Source organism: Cimex lectularius, unplaced genomic scaffold (genome assembly GCF_000648675.2).
Source record: "Cimex lectularius strain Harlan isolate CLEC.00 unplaced genomic scaffold, Clec_2.1 scaffold300, whole genome shotgun sequence".
NCBI classification, from domain to species: Eukaryota; Metazoa; Arthropoda; class Insecta; order Hemiptera; family Cimicidae; genus Cimex; species Cimex lectularius.
In genome coordinates this window covers 205,534-226,282 of record NW_019392895.1, presented here as the reverse complement: position 1 = coordinate 226,282, position 20,749 = coordinate 205,534, and the positions used below count along the sequence as shown (strand labels likewise).

The window sequence follows — 20,749 nt, the reverse complement described above, 5'->3', positions numbered from 1 at the left end:
CACGATTTCTGAATAATAATAAATACTTTTATTCTGAAAATATTCTAGGAACAATGTCAGATTTTTTCAGCAAGGTTCGATATGAAATTAATTGAGGTTTAAGTTAAACCAGGCCGAAAAATACGCCGAATCGCAGAAGAATTGGAAGGCAACGTTGTTCATCATTGGGGAAGTTAAACAGATGAATGCAAATAAGTAAGACTTTCCCGTAATTCACCTCGTCAAATTAAGTCAGACAATCCCTCTTCTGCCAACTCCTAATATAGTTTAGGGAGAATATTGTTAAATACCTAATGTCTCTTGCTCGGGTAATTGATAGAGGAATTGGATCTAATTTTCAAAGTATAAACTAAACGAAAAAAGACCTGGACGTTAAGGTTGTTGTGTCTAAAGGAAACAAATTTGGGTTCAGCTAAGGGAGGATCGTTGTACATGAAGATAAATAGTGCAGCTCACGAATTGTTTACATTTGAGGATATTGACGGAGTTAATTTAATTAAAGGAAATGTTGATAACAGTTACGTGTGCTTCTAGTCTATAACAATGGAGAAAATAATAAATGTTTTGAGAATTTTGACTCGAACGTAGAAAATTTTATAATTACAAATAATTAATCCATTTACGTTTTCGTAGTTACTTCTTTCAATCAATTAATTATTCTTTCTAAGGTCTTGGTGGAGATAACTAGATTACTAATAATTTCCAATCGAATATATTTGTTATGGGAGATCTGAATGCTAGAGTTGGGAGTATGCAGGTTTTACCCCAAGAATTTGAAAAAAATGGTACTCGATTAGAGGTGAGTGCATATCGGAAGTCAAAAGACAACTTTGTGGACAGAAAAGGAAATGTTTTCATACAGATGTGTGAAAGTACGAATGTAAAAATTTTAAATGGCCAGACAAAAAGTAACCCAAATGGGAATTATACGTTTATTGGAGGGTCCTGGTAAATCAGTCATTGACTACCGTTGTGTATGACACAAATTTTTATATATAGTCAAATAATTTAACTTTGACACTATATTTGAAGTAATAATATTTTCAGATCATATGCTGATTAATAACTAAGAGCTGAAATATAGGTAGGAAAAAAGATACGGCCCTCCTAATTCTACCAAGGTTAAAATCGACTGAGTTTGATCAAGTTTATAAAAATAAATTAAGGTTTTTCAGGTTGCAATTAATGAACTAACGCAAGTTATTAGAGAAACAGCTCATATGGGGAAACAGGTCAGATAGTACCCAAGGAGATAAAATCCAAAATAAAGCGGGCTGGTTTGATAGGGATTGTAAACAAACAGAAAAAACAGGTCATGACAGTTCAAGTGATAGAGCAGCGGCGTATCTAGCCGAAGATCGTGGGTTCGAATCCCGCTCGTGACACTGACTTTTTTATCTCAACTAAAAACCTTAATTAATTGAAAGATATTAATTGGTCAAGCGGACCACGAAAACTAGCGAATTGTAAACAAAGTAAGGCCAAATCCTTTTCTCTCCTGCATTTATGCTCACAATCGTCTTAGGTGGTTGAGATTTTCTTTAATAGCAAAAGGTAAAGTTGTTTTTACAACTTCTAATTGCTCCACAGTTTGGATAAATATTTACCCGCCGTCACTTACCGCTTTTACGCTTAGCGAATTATCCCAATAATTTCCCCTCGCCCCTGTATATTACAGTCGTTGAAGAAGAACGTTTTTATATAGGTTTCGTTAACGGACAACGTTACATTTTATGTTTTATTTTATTTGTGCCATTCAGCTTACGCAGTGAGTATAAATTTCTGACAATTGCTAGTTTTATGACCAGACGTGTTAAGGTTTAATACTACAAACAATCATTAATTTTCTCTCCTACATATTGTCCTGTTCCATTGTTAAACATTGAGGTCCAGTTGACGTTTTGTTCTGATTTTGTATAATGTATTTACCGTGTTTGTTAATGTAACTAAATTATCAAAGGTCTGGTTAAATAGCTGGAAACTTTTGAAAGAAGACATTTCCAAAATGTACATATTAATAAAACAAATAGGATAGAATACTGAAATATTAAAACATTTCAACTTATTCCTTTTTCACATATACAGAGGGTGAGTGAGTAAGAAAGAAAGTTTTTAACTAAAAACAAACTTAGACCTAAAAAACAACCCCACTTTCCGGAAGAAGTGTGCCCCCAGTGTTACCTAAGAAAACAGTGTCAACTCTTGTACATAGACATATATAACTTAATAATTATATCACTATGTGGTAGTCATTGATAGAATAAAAGAATAGAAAATCGGTAAAGACCGAGTGAGAAGAGGACGAAGGATATGAAAACAGGAAAGGACGGAGATAAAAAGTGAGAAAGATAATGAGTTCAAGCCGATAAACAAATTGGTTGTGAAGGTAGTATAAGGAAGACAGACTAGAAGAGAGTCAAAACAACTGTAGCAAAAAGAAAGAAAGTGAGAGGGAGGGAGAGAGAGAGAGAGTGAGAGAGGGAGGGAGAGAGAGAGTGAGAGGGAGGGAGAGAGAGAGAGTGAGAGGGAGGGAGAGAGAAAAGAAAGAAAGAGAGAGAAAGAGTGAGATAGAAGTGGGTAAGAGGAAGAGAGAAAAGAAAGAGAGAGAGGGGTAAGAGGAAGGGAGAAGAGAGAGAGGGGGGTAAGAGGAAGAGAGAAAAGAGAGAGAGAGTGAACAGAGAGAGATATGTGTGTGGGTGTGTGTGAGAGAGAATATTGATCATATAATAATCATACAAGATAATAATGCCACGATTAAATGCCGAGTTTTTAGCTTTTTGTTTGGGGTAAATTCACCCGAATATTAGCAAAAAAAAAAAAAAAAGAGAGAGAGAGAGAAAGTTGACTAATAGCATTAATTAGTTAGTTTGTTTGTATTTTCTTCTTCATATTATACAACTCTTCAACATCTTTATCTGCGCTGTATGTGATAGTGTTTTTTAAAATAATTGACCGGGTTTGAGGTATTAACACTTAACATAAAGATAACCAAAATATGAAGTTTTGCTAATGTGTCTTTCGATTGAATCCGAAGATACATAAAAGATCGCCGGGGACGATCTGAGGCCTGTTTGACACCTGGTAAGACCAAGTTTTTACACCACCCTGTATACATGGAAATTTCCAGCGCACTTGATTATTTTCTGGGCCTGCGGGTAGAGGGGCGACTAGACGGCTGGGTGGTTCAGTCGGTCGCGGAGAGCCAACCGTGAACCCACGCCTGTTTGGGCCGTGCAAAAACGCGAGTTCGTCGGAATGTGAGCCGGCAACCCTTTTTGACGGGCAACGTTTCAATTCCGCCACGACGGAGATGCTTCTCGCCGTAATATGCTGGACCTATGTGTTGACAGCATGCTATGGTAAGGAGAGAGCGATTGTCATGTCACAGCATAAATTGTTTAAAATTTTTTTTAACGTGACAATGAACAAAAAAATCGAACAAATAAAATAAAAAATAGTATATTATAAAGCATTGCATAATATGCCTAGGGTATGCCCAATTTAAATTTTTTAAATTGTGTAAGCAAACCTTTTAATTGTTTTCCTTTCTATCACTTTTGTATGCAAACATTCAAAGATTTAATAATTTTTTTAAATTTATCCAATTTAACAACAGTCAAAATGTTACTGAACGCGCAACTGCGCACAGGATGTACCTCGTGCAAAACATAGTCAGCAGGGTCGCGTTTTGCTATATCGAGCGTACCATCCGCCAGGCAAGCGTTAATTTTTTTACAAGAAAACAAGACAAAGCATAAGAAAAATCTGTTATATGTTTAATACATTAAACATGCAGGTAATATACAAATGAAGACATTAATTGTCACAAGGGCACTAAAATACCCATGGTCGTCACTTGACACCCCATTCACTTTCGCCAAAGCGCCCACAAGGAATTAATTATTAAGCTTACTCAACTTAATATTCACTTGTGAAACACTTAATTTATAAAAATAACTCTCACACTATTTAAACTTTTCCTGGGCATTAAACCCTTAAAGAAAAAAAAATTCCATGAGCTTTCCATTTTTCTTGCAACTTGAACCCAGTTATTTTAATATTATATATTTATTTAGACGTATTTTACTAGATGATTTATTAAAAAACATACTTTGTGATATTGATTGATTTAAACAACAAAAAACAATTAACAAATGTACACTGAAAGATAGGCAGACCTACACGATCAGTAACGAGCAAATTTTCAATCAAATTTAACACGCATTTGTGGGCATTGTACGAGGAACAAATATAACAAATCAATAGTCCGATGTTTATATATGGAAAGGAAAATATCTGCCATTTAATATCTGTGAAAAAACCAGGTAAAATGGGTAGAGAATCATTGTGACGGGCATATCCACAAAATACAATCAATTATTTATCAATCAATCCATTCATAGAGTTAAAGACGCATACGTTCATTTACGAGAAAATAAGTAACCCAAGGTAAATTTAAAAAAAAAGTTCATTTTGAATAAATAATAAATTTCCTAATTTATATAACAACATGAAAAAATAGAAAAGAAACACAAATAGATGTCATACATTATAATTTACATTCGATCGAATTGAAATTAATTTAGGAAAATACGAAAATCAAGCTAATTTAAAATAATATTCAACTTTGGGATTAAAACAAACAACCAATAAAAGAACAATTAAATAAAACTAAAAAATGACATTATTGAGAAAGGAAAAAATATTAAGCTATAGAAGGGCAAACAGTTGAAACTCTTCCATTCTCTCTCCTTCTCACTCTTTCTTGACGTTGGATGTAAGACTCGTCAATTTTTTTTATCAAATTCTGACTAAATGATAAAAATAAAATATTAATCAATCACTTTTTTCTCTCTCTCTCCGTTCTTCTTTCATCACACATTACTTTTGTTTCAGTCCATGTCTTTTTTCTGGATATCTGTTTTGATTGCCTTTCAACTTCATCCTTTACTTTTCTAACGAACTCTTTTTTTCTTTCAAACGCTGTTTTTACTAGCTTTTTATGGTTACCTGATTCAATTTCTACTTCTACCTTTACCATGCCAAAAAAGTTCCTTTCAAGTACCTTACTAATAGAGAAACAGACAGACAGATAATTTGATAAAAAAGTAATGTGAAAAAAAGACAGTCAGGCAACCAGAAAAATGATAAAAACAGAAACATAAGTAGTGTGTAATGAAAGAGAGACGGAAAAAGTAATTGATTGAATGTCTGTTTTATTTAATCACACGAAGTTAGGTCTCTCGGATTTTTGGACCTGTCTTACACTTAACGTGTTACACAATTTACATTATACATTTAAAAACATGTTGTGAGAGAGAGAGCGAGTGCATGAGAGAGAGAGAGAGAGAGAGAGAGAGAGAGAGAGAGAGAGAGAGAGAGTGAGAGAAAGAGATAGATAGATAGTTAGATAGATAGGCAGATAGATATATGGATAGACATAGATAGATAGATAGATAAATAGGTAGAGAGAAAGAGAGAGAGAGTGTGCGAGTGAGAGTGAGAGTGAGAGTGAGAGAGAGTATGAGAGGAAGAGAGAGGGGGTGAGAGACAGGGTGAGAGAGAGGTAGAGAAACAAACTTCTTCTCAACTTCACTTTAACCTAAATTTCATTAAAATGAAACCAAATCTTGTCAAATATCTCAAAAAATTGCCATTTCATTATGCATAATTGGTAGATGTTGGATGGCCTGAAATCTATATTTAGATCTATATTAAGGTGTTAGAAAAATCTTATTCACTAAAGCTTTTTCTTAAATAATAAAAAAGTAAAAAATACCCATAGCGTGTAAAGTTTTAGATGATGTTAGGGTTATCTACTTCCATATTTCAGCCAGGAACAAATTCAACTTATAGGCTAAATTAAAACTGTTTACTCCACTTCTGTTAAATTATCTTCCATCACCCGAGACAACTAACGCTTAGGGTGTGATGTACGATCAATAACATCATTCTGGATAAGCCTTTTGTTATATTTCCATAAATAAACGTGAAATTTATACAAAACAATTTAATTTTCAGGTTCTGAGTTTTAAACAAACCTCGCGTGGATTGTTTACATATCACTTTTGTACAAATTTAAAAAAGAAACGTTTCGACATGATAAATGGTTTTAGATAAAAGTGTGCCGAAAGGTGTAATATAGGCCTTCTGAGGAGAAAAGATTTACTGATTTAGCTCGTATTTTTCCCCTTTCTGCCTAATTTGCATAGAGAAATATTACGGACTATTTTTCTTGTGGACAACCGGTGAAAGAGAATTACTTGATTATTATTTAACACAAAATATAAATGAAAATAAAAAGACTTCAAGAACTTAAGGGATGTCGTGTTGCATGTTTATTATGTTCAAAACACTTGATTCGCAACTTTCAAAAAATTATTTTAAACATTTCTAAATCTCGTATTGCTATAAAACCGAATTTATCTTGTGGGAAAATGGTTGTTGTTTAACGTCCGAAAATTAAAAATGACTAATCCCTTTGTAAAAGCTCTGTATTCTTTGTTATCGGTTAGTTGTTTTGTTTATGTCCTTATAATATAATTTCTTGTGTGAAAAGAAGAAAGCTCGGTCCGTGGATGAGATAGGACTGGGTATGTAAACGCATCTATGTTTTTCTTTTTTTTCCAAGGAGATAGTGAAATTTTTTTGTTTTTTTTAGGTTAAAACAACGCATTTTCCGTGTTTGTATGACCTTACAACTAACAATAAGCTTATAATGGGTTCAATTAATTATTTTCAGTGAAATTGTGTACAAAATAACTATATTACTTACAATGGCAATTGTTATTAAGTAAACAAGGACGGTATTAAAGTTTATCGGCCCCTGACTCAGGACATCGTAGGAAGGATTTTCCTTCCAACCCTGCTAATTATCTCCAGCGGTTGAAGTCGTTTTAGAGGAGGATGGAAGTTTGATTCGGTAAAACTGAATTTCTAAGGCTATAAATAATTAATCAATCTGAATATTAAAGTATTCTGTAATATTTATATATTTCTTTGTACAGGCTGATTTTCTTAAATTCATTTTCATTTCTTTAATGACAGTTCTGGTTATAAGAATGTTTATTATTTTATTCTATTTAGACTGCGAGCTAGTTATGGCAAAAGTTTCGATGAGAAAAGAAAGATCGTCATTTTTAAAATTTCAGGATGTGATTTTTTTCTCGATTTACACGAGAAATTTTTTTCCCTTTTTGTGCTAATTAGCTTTGATCATAAAGAAGAGTTTACACCGACCTTTTAGCGGAATCAAGAGTGGCGGCGAAGTCAAATTGAGCGTAGAATGAGTTTTTCTCTTTCTTTCCTTCCATTTACCATCCGGAAAGGATGGCCTTTATCAAGCGGATCGATATTTTTTCTCCTTTTCCTTTTTTGATTTTGTCATAATTGTTAGGGAACACCCGCCGGAGAGAGGGAGACAAAAAAAAAACAATATAAACTTTTTCAACCTTGAAATGTATCTAATGTTTCTCTCCCTCTATCTATCTATCTATAATAATTATTATTATATCATATCTATACATAAAATTTGCTATTATATTGCTCTATAATTATTGTCTGGCTGTCTTTTTATCTATAGCTATACCATTCTAACGAACTCTCTTTCCCTTTTTCCCGTTTTTCATATCTATCTCGCTTCCTTCCTTCTATCACACACAATTTATATTGATGTCTTTATCTTTTACTGTTTGTTGGACCGTCTTTTTATCTCAGTTTTTACCATTCTAACAAACTCTTTCTCTTTTTTTTCGTTCTTCAAATCTAGCTCTCTTATCTTCTCTCTTTCTCTCTCCCAATCTTTCTTTCAAACACTATTCTTTTTGTCTGTCCGTCTCTTTTTCTCATTATCTAACGGTTTTTCTTTTGCTTTTTCATTTTTACCATTCTTACAGCTTTTCTCCTTTCTTTCATGCTGTACCTCTCTCTCTTTAACTTTCTTCTCACTCTCTTTGTCGATCTCTCTCTCTCCCTCTACCTCCCTCCATCACTCGCTTTCTCTCCATACATTTCTGGACTATTTTATTCCATTCTTGCTCACTACCTCCTGTATGTTTTAAGAACCGCTTTTCCTTGCGACCATCGTCTTCTACTTTCAACGTTTATGTAACTCACTTTTTTTTTCTGTTATGCTGATATATCTGTACAGTTTGGCCCCAAATATTACAGCAATTTTTTTGTTTTTACATCTTTGCAAATATCTATGAAACTGTTGACTTTTTCAAAAACAGAATGAAGTAAAGCTAAAATTAAATTCACTAGTTTTCGTGGTCCGCTTGACCAATTAATAACTTTCAATTAATTAAGGTTTTTAGTTGAGATAAAAAATAATCGAATCCCGCTCGTGACTGTTTTTGTCTCAACTAAAAACCTTAATTAATTGAAAGCTAAAATTAAATTTCTTTTCCAAATGAGCCATTTCATCTATTTTTTCGCGTGATATAGATTGATATAAAATAATAAAATCCATTCTATTGGGCAGGTAACGCCAAAAACGTAGAAAATGTACGGATTTATGGAGGAGTTAGTCCTTAAGATTGCTTAATTAAGACTGAATATTAAAAACATAATTCTGTCCCAGCTGTAAGTGCTTACGCTTTGTTCAAGAAACATTCGGGCTTGAATATGTGTACCAAACAATAAGGATATTCTCGAAAGTGTGTTCCACGTTCTAGTTCAGTTTTTAAGGGATTTAGGTGGATTGTATGTAGAATAGTATTACGCTTCGCGTGGTGGTCATTTTTATTAATGCTGTTCAAGAGAGAATAATTGTGTTTGATGATTTGTGGCCGGGAGCTGTTAAGTACTGATATTTCTTTTTAATGATTTAAAAAAAAATTCAATAACACGTATTTTTTCGGAGTTCAATAAAAGTAGGTTTTTCGATGTTTAAAGTCACCGGAGAACAAAAGACCCATTTTCAGCTAATGACCGGCTTATTAAATTGTAAGCAGGGTGCATATGGCGGGGCGTAAATCGGTCGGAAAATAATTGCTTCCGCAATACCGCCCAATTTATCGGCCCCGGGGCCTATCTGGCCCGACAAATCGTCCACTGTGCCAATATACATATAAGCAAAATAGAACGGAAAAGTAAGTTATATAAGCGGTGCAAGTAGACGATGTTGTCGAAGAAAAAAGTTATGAATGCATATATGATTAAGAATTAGAACGAAAATAGTCCTTAGAATGAGTAAAAAATAAACGATATATTATAGTTAGAAAGTCAGATCAAGACAGATATACGTATAGGTAGATACAAAACATACATCGAGATATATAGAAGGAGACATAGTTACATAGAGGGATAGATAGTTACATAGTTATATAGTTAGATAGATAGAGATAAGGAGTATGTATAGAGAGATAGACAGATAGAGGGATAAATAGATAGATATATAGAGGGATAGATAGTTTTAGGTAGATAGAGGGATATATAAATAGATAATGAGATAAGTAGATATATAGATAGATATTTAAAATGATAAGTAAAATCGTAGATACATATCAAGATAAGTGGATAGATAAATTGATACGTAGAAAGTTAAAAGTTATACTACAGAAAAATATATTCTGCTTATTGATTAATGGGGTTTTCTAGTTACAAAATAATAGAAATTTTATTTAATTTCACTTAAAAACGCGCAGAATTTAAACTTATTTTATAATTATAAAAGGGAAAATATATTTTAAATGAAACCTTTGATATTTGGAAACATTGTTCTTTGATACCCTGGGCGTACATTTTTATCGTTAAGTCAGTCTTGAAAAGCGGTCTTTCATGTTTAAAGGAATTGGTTGTTATTTTTGATCAAAAGTGTACGTTTGTGAAAAGCGCATTGATTATGTTGTCTCGGTGGTGTTAGAGAGGGTGGCATTACAGATGAATGGTTTTGTAAAAAGATCAGGTAAAGTCTTTGAAGGGCTGAAAGTCGTAAAATATAATTGTAAATATAATGGTTTTCTCAAATACTTCGTTAATAAACAGATAAAGGGAAGAGGAATATATGTCAAAAATATAATGTATGTGAGAATAGTATTTTTTACAATGCATCGTTTATCTTAAGTGTGATGTTTAGTGACCGTTAATTAATTCATTATTGATTGTGAATGCGGTCTGGTGTGACGTAGGTTTAGAAAAACATTTTCTTTATCGTGCCAACGTTTCGATCTTTATTGAGATCGTCTTCAACGCTCGAAGTGTTTTTTTTTCTGTGTAGATGTGTCATTACTGCGTGTCGTGTGGGGACTCTCAATTCGCCTCAGTTGAGAGTTCCCCCACACGACACGCAGTAATGTCACAGAAAACAAACACTTCGAGCTTTGAAGATGATCGCAATAAAGATCGAAACGTTGGCACGATAAAGAAATTTTTTTTCTGCTTCTCATTGGAACGTCGCGTTGGCGGGGGTATCGGCGGGTTCTCTTATGCAATTCATGTCGCGAGACGTGGTTGTAGAAATCCTTCAACCCGATGATGAGCTAAGGGCCCGAAATCCGGATCGTTGGAAAACAACTTACGGTGAGTAGGAACTATTTTTTTAAAAAAAGGATTGAACACCGCACTCACTTCATCATTCATCATTTCTAAGAAAATGTTTTTCTATACTTACCGCATCTCACGATCTCCAAATAATCGTTTATCTTATGTTTGTTTCAATTTTACTTAATTAATCAGAAATCGTGAGATGCGGTCTGGTAAGATGAAGGTTTCAGAAAAACATTTTCTTTATCGTGCCATCGTTTCGATCTTTATTGAGATCATCTTCAGGGCTTGGGATTTACAAACATTGTTTAAATTTAACAAATACATATGGAAAAAAGTGAATTTATACAATGCAAAAAAAATTTTTTTCTACATTCGATCAAAGTATTTCTACTCACTCAAAGTCATGTGCGAGGGGTATGCGTATACGCCGGAAACAAACACTTTGAGTGAGTAGATATACTTTAATCGAATATAAAAAATATATTTTTTTTGCATTGTATAAATTCACTTTTTTCCACATCCTACTTGTATTTGTTAAATTTAAACAATAATCCCAGGCCCTGAAGAAGATCTCAATAAAGATCGAAACGTTGGCACGATAAAAAAAAATGTTTTTCTGTAACCTACATCACACCAGACCGCATCTCACGATTTCTGAATAATTATCGATTAACCGTCACTAATGACCACACATTTTACTTAATGTTTTTTATTAACTCAACAATAGACTTTTAAGATAATTTGTAATGATTTAAGTAGATATCGATGAATTATAAAAATATTTTGGTTTAGTTTACCTCCACGTCAAATGTTTTGAATGAATAACATGTTTGATTGTTGAATTTTTTGAATGGTTTTGTTTTTTGAAAACAGCCCACCGTTTTTGCACAGGTTGTTATCACGAATTTATAAATATGTTTTGCAATTTTCTATCTGATTTCGTCCCCCTAAATCGACTTTTTATTCTCATTGCATCCTTGTCTTTAGAATGTTTCCGATTCGATCAAATCGTTTGTTAAAAGGGCGATTATGCGAACATGGCATATTGAGATGAAAACATGTCCGATGACAGCCAAAGAGGGGCCAAAAAACCGTTTCAAGTGAATTTCAACGAATTCCAAAATAAATTAATTGTACATACAATCGTTTTGATTTAGTGACGTTTTTAATATGACAAAGTGAATTTATATTGGTGACGTGTCTGTTAAAACAACGATTTAGAAAGGAAATAACAATTTCCATTGTAACAACATTTTACTCTTTTTAACAAACCAGAAATAAAAAATCTTTCAGTTTGCATTTCAGCAAATGTGTAGTAGATTGAGAGAAAAGCAGAGTGGGAGATCCAATCCCACTTCTGACGTTGTAAATTGAGAGAAATGAGAGTGAGTATATCTCGGAGAGTTGATTATTCGTCAGGACTGGCTTTTCTTTCGAATCTGACATTAGGGATTAGGGAGATAAAACAAGTAATCAAGATCTTCACATTTCAAAACAACTTTTATTAAATAAAATCACCAAGGAAGGTTTCTAAGCCGATGCCAGACACTCCAAAGCTCGCTCCCTCCATGGTGACTTACTCTCCGTATTCGTATCAACCACTGCCTGGTGACAAGGTATGGACATCGAATACTCGATATTTACCGGCTGCTATTTGCAAACCTCCACAGAGTGGTCTATGAGGGGCTCTTCCCCTGATGGCCCTGACGTCTAGTACCCTCTGGTTGACTATTTTGCTTTCTTGAACTATATTTGGAGGGAATTTTCGAGCGTGCAAGGAAGACATGAAAAGTGTTGCTTCGAATTTTACACAACCTTATTCTAATTGGTCAAAACAGTAAATAAAACTATCTTTACACAATTAATTATTGACTAGTAACACAGCTACTAATTAACTATGGAAAAATAATCGTAATGTATATATATATATATATATATATACATTATTATAATATTTGCATTTAATCTACTATTATATTAAAGTGAAGCTTTCAGTGAATTCCATTTCAAATCTTTTCATACTTATACATATTTCCGAAAGGATTACAGCAATTGGATATCATTTTGCTCAAGTGGGCAATATTTCTCATGAGGGGTTTTAGGGCACATTGCCTCCACCTCACCCGTTCAAGGGTTGACATCCTTTTTACGGTATTACAAATTGGTATTACCAGAATTTTTTCAATCAGAGGCAAACAGCTTTCAATCAGAAACACGATCCCTTTGTCGTTCGTGATTCATTTTTTTGGCCAAATAACTGACAATGTCATTTACGTTTTTCTTTTAAATTTGTAAGATATGAAATATCTGAACAACAAATATTTATTTTTCTCTTTCCCTCCGTCTGTCTCTCTGCCCGTTTGTCTTTCTCTGTCTCTGTCTGTCTGTGTGTGTATATTTCTCCGTCTCTCTCCCTCTCTCTCTCTCTCACTCCCTCCCTCCCTCCCTCCCTCCTTCAATCTCTCTCTCTGTCCCTCTCCCCCTTTTTCTCCCTCTGTCACCCTGTCTGCCTCTCTCTCCCTCTGTCGCTATGTCTATCTGTTTATCTCTCTGTCTATCTTTCAAACAGTCTTCCGTACTTTCTGTCTGTCTCTTTTTCTTTTTATCTGGCTGCTTTTCTTCTTCTTTTTTTACCTTTACTATTTTGACAATGTTTTTTTCTCCGCGCTTCATCCCTGCTCATATTTATCTCTCTCTCGCTCTCTGCAGTTTTTCAAGAAAAACCCTTTCATTACAAACTAGATCAAATCCCCCCCCCCAAAGAAAAACCTTTTTCCCAATACAAAACACACACACACAAAAAAAGGAAATTTCCACTTTATTTAATATTATAATGTTATTATAGAAATTCATTATATTTCGTGGTCCGATTGACCAAATAACTTGTCTCAATTAGTTAATCTTTATGTAAGGATGCGTGATTCGAAACCGTTCGCTCGTGACACTAGCATTTTTATTTAACCAATACATAACCAATACCTTAATTTTATGTAGGTTAATTAATTGAAAGAAAGTATAGGAATTTTTATCCTATGGTGGTGAAGCTGTGTTCACCTGCTTTTGAAGCCGTTTTCCTAGATTTCGATGAAGAACGTTGTATATCAATGGAATAATATTCCAAAAAATACAATTTCCGGCATGAATTGGTCTTATTTTCAATTTTTTGTACTGTTTTCTTTTGTGGCCGATTGATTTGGAGTGCGTGGGAAGAAAGGACGTTGTGATAACATCGAGTTCATCCAGTGATTGCTGAACAAATGTTTGCCTGGAGTTCGTACACAGCCATTTAGAAAAAATATTTCTAATCCTATGAGATGAAAAGCCTGTTGGAAATTTTTATCGATGGTTTTCTCAACGTATCGTTTATCTTATACCTTCTATGAAGCCTTTTTTCTTGAAAAAAATTTGTTAAAAAATATATATAATTTATATAATTAGATATATTAATAAAAAATAACCTTTTTGTGTTTACAAAAATGTTTTAGTTGGCTTAAAGTTCCTAATCAACTGGAGATACATAAATCAAAGTGTCATTTATGGCATATCCATATTTTTCCCTCAGTTGTTACAGAATATTCGATTTTTCAGGCGGAAGCCCTGAAAGTTTGTTTAATATATAGAGTTATTTTAGCAAGCTTTTTCAAGAAACAAAACACCATAGTGGTGTGAGCATAATGTTACGTAAAAGAAGGACTTAAGCCTGTCGAAAGTGTTAAGATGTTAAGACTATGGTAAGGCTATCTTAACAACTGTGTTATCCTTTGTGATGGCCGGGCTAAACTGAACAAAAGAAAATTGTCAAATGCAACAACACGCCCTGGGCAGACGTTTCTCTCCCTGCCCGTTAATTGCGCACCATAACCCTTCGTAGTCTTGATTGAGTCGCTTCCTCTTATTTTCTTTATGATCTTCCTGCGGTTCACACGGCTATATGGAAAAAGAGAGCCACCCTTGGAACGTTAAAGCAGAAATAAGATAATATTGGAGGTCGGAGAAAATTACGATGTTCTAAATGGACTTATAACTTATAACCTTATACACTTATAACCTTATATGACTTATGACTTATAACCTCAGACATCATAAATATAAGGATTGGATGTCTCATATCACCTCCATGAAATGTCAGACCTACGGACTATAATTTTTTTTATAAACCCAATAAATAAACAGAACAGAGAGTAAACCACTTCGACGTTTGCACATATGTTTATCATGTTTTGAAGACAGTTTGTGATTATATAGTGTAGGAATGATTTTTGTAAAACAATTGAGAAGCATAAGATATAAGTTGAGAGACAAAGAACGGGGAGAGAGAGAGAGAAAGAGAGAGACAAAAAGATAAAAAAGAAAAAATATATAAAGAGGGAGAGATAAAAACAACAGAGAACAGGAAAGAAATGGGAGAGAGAGAGAGAGATAAAACGATGGATGGATGGATGGATGGATGGATGGATGGATGGATGGAGGGAGGGAGGGATGGATGGANGAGCGAGAGAGAGAGAGAGAGAGAGATAGAGATAGAGAAAGAGAAGGGGAAAGGGAAAGAGAGAGAGTGGGAGAGAGCGAGAGAGAAAGAGAGATAAAAAGAAAGAGAGAATGACAAAGAATGAGAGATATAGAAAATAAAGAGGGGGAGAGAGAGCGAGAGAGAAATGAGAGAGAGAAGAGGGAGAGAGGTTGTGGGAGAGAATATTAAGTCAAATAGTAATCATACAAGATAATATGCAGGCGCAATGATTAAATGTCGTGTTTTTACCTTTTTGTTTTTTTGTAAATTCTTCCGTAAATTAGCAAATAAAACCTACGCTCGTTCCAGTATTAAATTTAATAATCCATATATGTATTTAGTAGTCATAACTGACCGTATTAATTATTTTAATTAATTTTACTTTTTATCTAAGAACTTGGTTGAGACGAAAAAGCTAGTGTCCCGAGCGACATTCGAACTCACGACCTTCGGCTCAATACACTGCGCCGCTGCTCTAACTACTTGAGCCATCGTGATTTCTACTCATCTGACACCAACCCCTCATCTCAATCCACAACGTTTCAAATTCTCCCTCGTTTTGTCAAATTTCCAAATATCGTGTAATCAGCATTCAATTTTGAACGACTTATAAGGCGTCTCGCGTAGCTGTTACGATGCACTCAATTCCGTAATTATTATATTGATCCATATATGAATTTAGTAGTCATAATTGACCGTATTAATTATTTTAATTAATTATACTTTTATCTACGGTCTTAGTTGAGAGGAAAATTAAATTAAATTAAAATTACTTAATTTGGACGACTTTTATCCAAACGGATTTGATTATCGTTCCTGTTGAACAGACTGGCGGTGCCTTCGACATCCAGAAATAAATGTAGAAAGAGACAATCTTTTTGAAGAACATTGTCACGATCAAATGTTTAATTTATACATATTTACAATAAATTATATTGTAAAATAATTTTTTTAGGACTTTTAGCCAGTTTAGTATTTGTCTTGAGCTGTGATTTTGTTTTGAGGCGAAGTCGTGGTCTTGTTTAAATCGGATAATCTCATTCTAAGAGATTTGTTGGTCATTAAGACAATTAAATCCGGCCTGAAAACCCTTTTGGGTCCCTTGATTGAAAAAGTAGGAAAGTTGAAAAGGAACAGACATAAATCATATTGACATCCTGATAAGATTCAAAGTCGCGTCAAAGGGGCGGTTGATATATTTAAAAAGAACTTTATCTTTACTCTCCTCCCGTCAAGCAAGGCGTATTTACTGAACGGATAAAATGCAATTTGTAATCTCCGACATGCCAAAACACTTTTGAATATGTTTTTTTAAAATTTTAATATTCACTTAATCGACAAATACTACTCTCCAGTACTATTTTCAAAATGAACTTCATGAAATATATCTAATTTGTCTATTTGTCTAATTGGAGAATGGATCATACATTAGAGCTTGGGCTGACTAATGGTCGAAAATGATAAAATGAGGATTACATGAAAACAAAAAAATCTTTGATTTATAATGAAATATGATCAGTGAGAAGAAATCTAGTCATTTAGGATATGAAACACAAGATAGATTATGATTAACGTAAAAATACTTTTTTGCCATGTTGTATAAATAACACTTAGCCTGAATAGAATTGAGACAGTAGTGGGAAATGGATGGTCCTGGCACAGGTGATAGTGACAGTGTGAAAGGGTAGCAGTAGTTCCTCGCAGAGACGTCACCTGTGCCAGTAGCTCGATTTGGACAAATTTAGGCAATTCGTCAAGTCTGTCAGTAGCTCCTTATAGTGACGTCACAACCGACATCATACCCTTTTACGTGTGCCAGTAGCTCCTTGCAGTGAAGTCAGAAGGCAAAAATTCAGTGATTTCATATCCCACATTAAACCCCATTGAGTCATGCCCCATCAAACCCCCTCAAGTGTGTCGGGGTTTCTCACCCCCTTTCTCACTATTCTCTACATTGAGGATTATGACTTGCGGGAATATTTTTATGGTAGGAATGTTTGTTATAAATACTTTATACTATTATACACACACAGACATATATACAGACATACATTATATATATATATACAGGGTGAATTGCTACTCGTGCTACAAACTTCTCCAGTAGATTCTTCACCCTAAAATGAACAAAAAAGTTCATATTGTCCATGGTCCGATTCTCAACCATTTCAGAGTAATTTCGCTTTTTATCGATTTTGAAAGATATCACGTCCTGGCGTCGGAAAATCGTGATATCTTTTAATCTAAACATTTCTCTTAAAATCTATAAGCACCGTTGAAATCCCCGTTAATTTTTAGAGAGAATCAAAATCATAATTCCATTGAAATTTTTTAATTTAATTTAATGCCCATTTAGTATGTAATGCTTAAGAAGTTTACAAACAGCTAGAAGGTCAAGGAAGAAAGACCCAAACGTTTTGCCACCTTCATCTTCTTATTGAAAAATTAACGGGGATTTCAACGGTGCTTATAGATTTTAAGAGAAATGTTTAGATTAAAAGATATCACGATTTTCCGACGCCAGGACGTGATATCTTTCAAAATCGATAAAAAGCGAAATTACTCTGAAATGGTTGAGAATCGGACCATGGTCAATATGAACTTTTTTGTTCATTTTAGGGTCAAGAATCTACTGGTGAAGTTTGTAGCACGAGTAGCAAGTCACTCTCAAACATTAGCAATCCTTGAACCACCATTTTTTCTCTTTTTGTCATCAACATCTTGGTCTCACAACCACTAAATAAGAAAATGACGAGTGCGTTGGAAGCGTTATTAAATCAGGTAGTTTTCCTCAAATTTGCTGCCTTCTGAGACTAAAATTAGAAACTCTGGATTACTTTATACACTTTCCGATTTACACAATTTTCCACTCTTTTTGTAGTTCTGGCTGAAATAAAACACAAAAAATTAGCCCAAACATTTTGCCACCGTCATCTTCTTATTGAAAAATTAACGGGAATTTCAACGGTGCTATTAGATTTTCAGAGAAATGTTTAGATTAAAAGATATCACGATTTTCCGACGCCAGGACGTGATATCTTTCAAAATCGATAAAAAGCGAAATTACTCTGAAATGGTTGAGAATCGGACCATGGACAATATGAACTTTTTTGTTCATTTTAGGGTGAAGAATCTACTGGAGAAGTTTGTAGCACGAGTAGCAATTCACCCTGTATATATAAATAAAGCTGTAGCCAAGCTTTATTCACTTTATTAATTTTTACAGGCTAAGGTAACCGACTCTTCCGTTTCCCTCACCTTTTTCAGCCTCTAGTCCGGGCCTCATTAGTCGCGGATAAAATATACATATAATAACACAAATACATTTACAAACAACGTAGTCTAGGTAGCACTCATACGAAGAAGTCACTCTATTTACATTAATATATTACACTCAACAAACCAGATAAAATTCAAACTGCCAACATTCAAAGTTCATACACACAAGACTTCATTCGCCCAAGCGTACTCGATATTTTTCAGGGTAATCAGGGAAGAATTTACGCCATTCACGCTAATAAATTACAAATACACAAGCCATTATTCACCCCGGATAACTCGATATTTTATTTTTAACACGGGTTTATTGTGAATTGAGCCCCGCTAATAAATTACATTCACACACAAAACAACATCCAAACTGCTCCAGAATACTCGATATTCATTAGGGTTATTGGGGAAAGGGCCACTCCATTCTCTCTAATAAATTACGTTCACAAACCAGACAACATTGAAACTTTCCCAGAGTATCTGCGATATTCCTCAGGGCTATTGGGGAAGGAGCAACTCTACTCACTACAATAAATAACATATAAACTGTTAAAAGTATGTATGGTCATGAGGTATTACATCAACTAAATGTGCCCCATGGTCGCGCGTAAGTCATCCGAGACCATTTTGCTCATTTAAGAATAGGGCATGCGAGGTTGACCCATGGACACATTGGAACAAAGCACGCATATGTGTCTGACATGTAGAGAAACTTTATTCGATGTACGACTTAATTAAAGGCTTGACCTTCCTTGGCTCCTTATAAAGAGCGAGTAGTATGTCGCTATGAAAATTTTTTGAATACATTATCATTTAGTTCCTCTGTTCCCATTGTTGGAGGAATAGTGTTGTTTTGTTGTGGACAGTACTTGGTAAATGTCTCGTTTTGTATTTTCTTTTGCTTATATTGACAGTGAATGTATTTACTCTTTAATATGCTACAGGCAGTTATTAAAAGACAGAGGGTTGACAGAGACATTAACTACTGGTCCAAATCTAGCGTATAGAGAAAGTTTGGACTTTGTAAATGGACATCCATTGGTTTCATATAGAGAGCGTGTAGGAAACCACCAGCTGAGGAATCGAGCTCGAGCAAGGCATCATTTAAGTCCCTGATTGTTAGAGGAAACAGGTTTGTAATCCTTATTGTGAGTGAGTGTATTTATTAGCATGATTGTGTTGTGTGAGAGGCTGATGGTGGAGTATTATTGAGTTGTATTTATGAATGAGTTAAGGTTTGGAAACCCATGTTTCGAAAATGAAATGACCTAGCAGTTTCACATAAGTTCAATTCTGTATTTATATGAATAGATATTATCTATATGCATGTACAGAATTGAGCTAATAAAGATAAAATTAAAGTAAAATAAATTAATCAATCATTTATTCGTGCCCGAGCACTCGATATCCTCGGGAATAAGATCCTTCGCGCTAATAAATACATTCATTCCAGTTATTTAAATTACTACTCATTTAAAATTTACATTACTTTTTATTGTTCGTTATTCTGCTAGGTGGTTTATTTATTTTATGCATATAATTAATTGTTTTGAATAGTTTTTGCTGTATCATCGGCCTCACTTAATGAAATTACTTTAATTAGTATATTATTTGCTTAAAATGAACTTACTTAGAATTTTACTTTTTTAATTGTTAGTAAGTAAAATTTAAAGCTTATAGAAGCGTTAATAGAAAAGGGAAGAGTGGAACACTGGCAAAAAATTTATTCCCCCCGAAGGACTTTATCGGAGGGTCGACAAACTTTATCGAGAAGTTTTGACAAAGCTCTCCGAGATAAACCTGTTTCATTACCCTCTTATTTCCAGAAAGGAAAGTCCGCTGGAATTTTTCAAAAGAGGTCTCACCATGATCCGACTTGGTTGGACTTGGCTAGGGGCATGATCCGATCAAAGGTTGACTTTTGATCCTTAATCCGAGTCATTTTTTCCTTTTCTCGTTTGTGTAAAATTTCAAGAGGATTAATATTCTTTTGGGTGAATATTTTCTTTTCGATTATTTTTTCTCAGGTCGAACAAAACCCTTGGAAAAGTTGAGCTAACAACTTTTTCAACTATTTACACGACTGAGGACACAAACGAAGAGAGCCGAATTTGATAAATGTCGGGAAGATATCTATTTATAATAGCAGTGTTTTTACCAAAAACAAGAGGTCCGTATTAGTGTTCGGCTAAAAGGGCCAACTTTGCTTTATGTGAAAACTTAGCAGCGGCTGAATGCACTCCATTACCGGCTGAGTTACACGGTCAACACATTCACACCTCTCTAGCATTTCTTCTCCAAATGGGATATTGGACCCAATTTTATAACAAAAAAAGTTCTACTTCTTAAATTTCCAAATTTACAGTTTCTCTATTTTTATATAAAACCATTAATTAAAAAAAAACCGTTTCAATATTTCCAAACCGTACCGTCTTTTAATAATCTGTTTTGTAAGGGGACGGAGAGGAAGTATGCAAGATT

At 34.2% G+C, this 20,749-nt stretch overlaps 1 protein-coding gene across 1 annotated transcript in view; it reads left to right on the top strand.

Annotated features, from left to right (window-relative positions):
* The first annotated feature begins 3,116 nt into the window (after nucleotides 1-3,116).
* Nucleotides 3,117-20,749, top strand: part of LOC112127754 (protein APCDD1-like) — a 204,110-nt gene continuing 186,477 nt past the window's right edge. Inside the window, exon 1 of the mRNA XM_024229151.1 lies at nucleotides 3,117-3,359. Coding sequence (XP_024084919.1) covers nucleotides 3,311-3,359 — 49 coding nt within the window. The 5' untranslated portion in view covers nucleotides 3,117-3,310. The remainder of the gene's footprint in view (nucleotides 3,360-20,749) is intronic.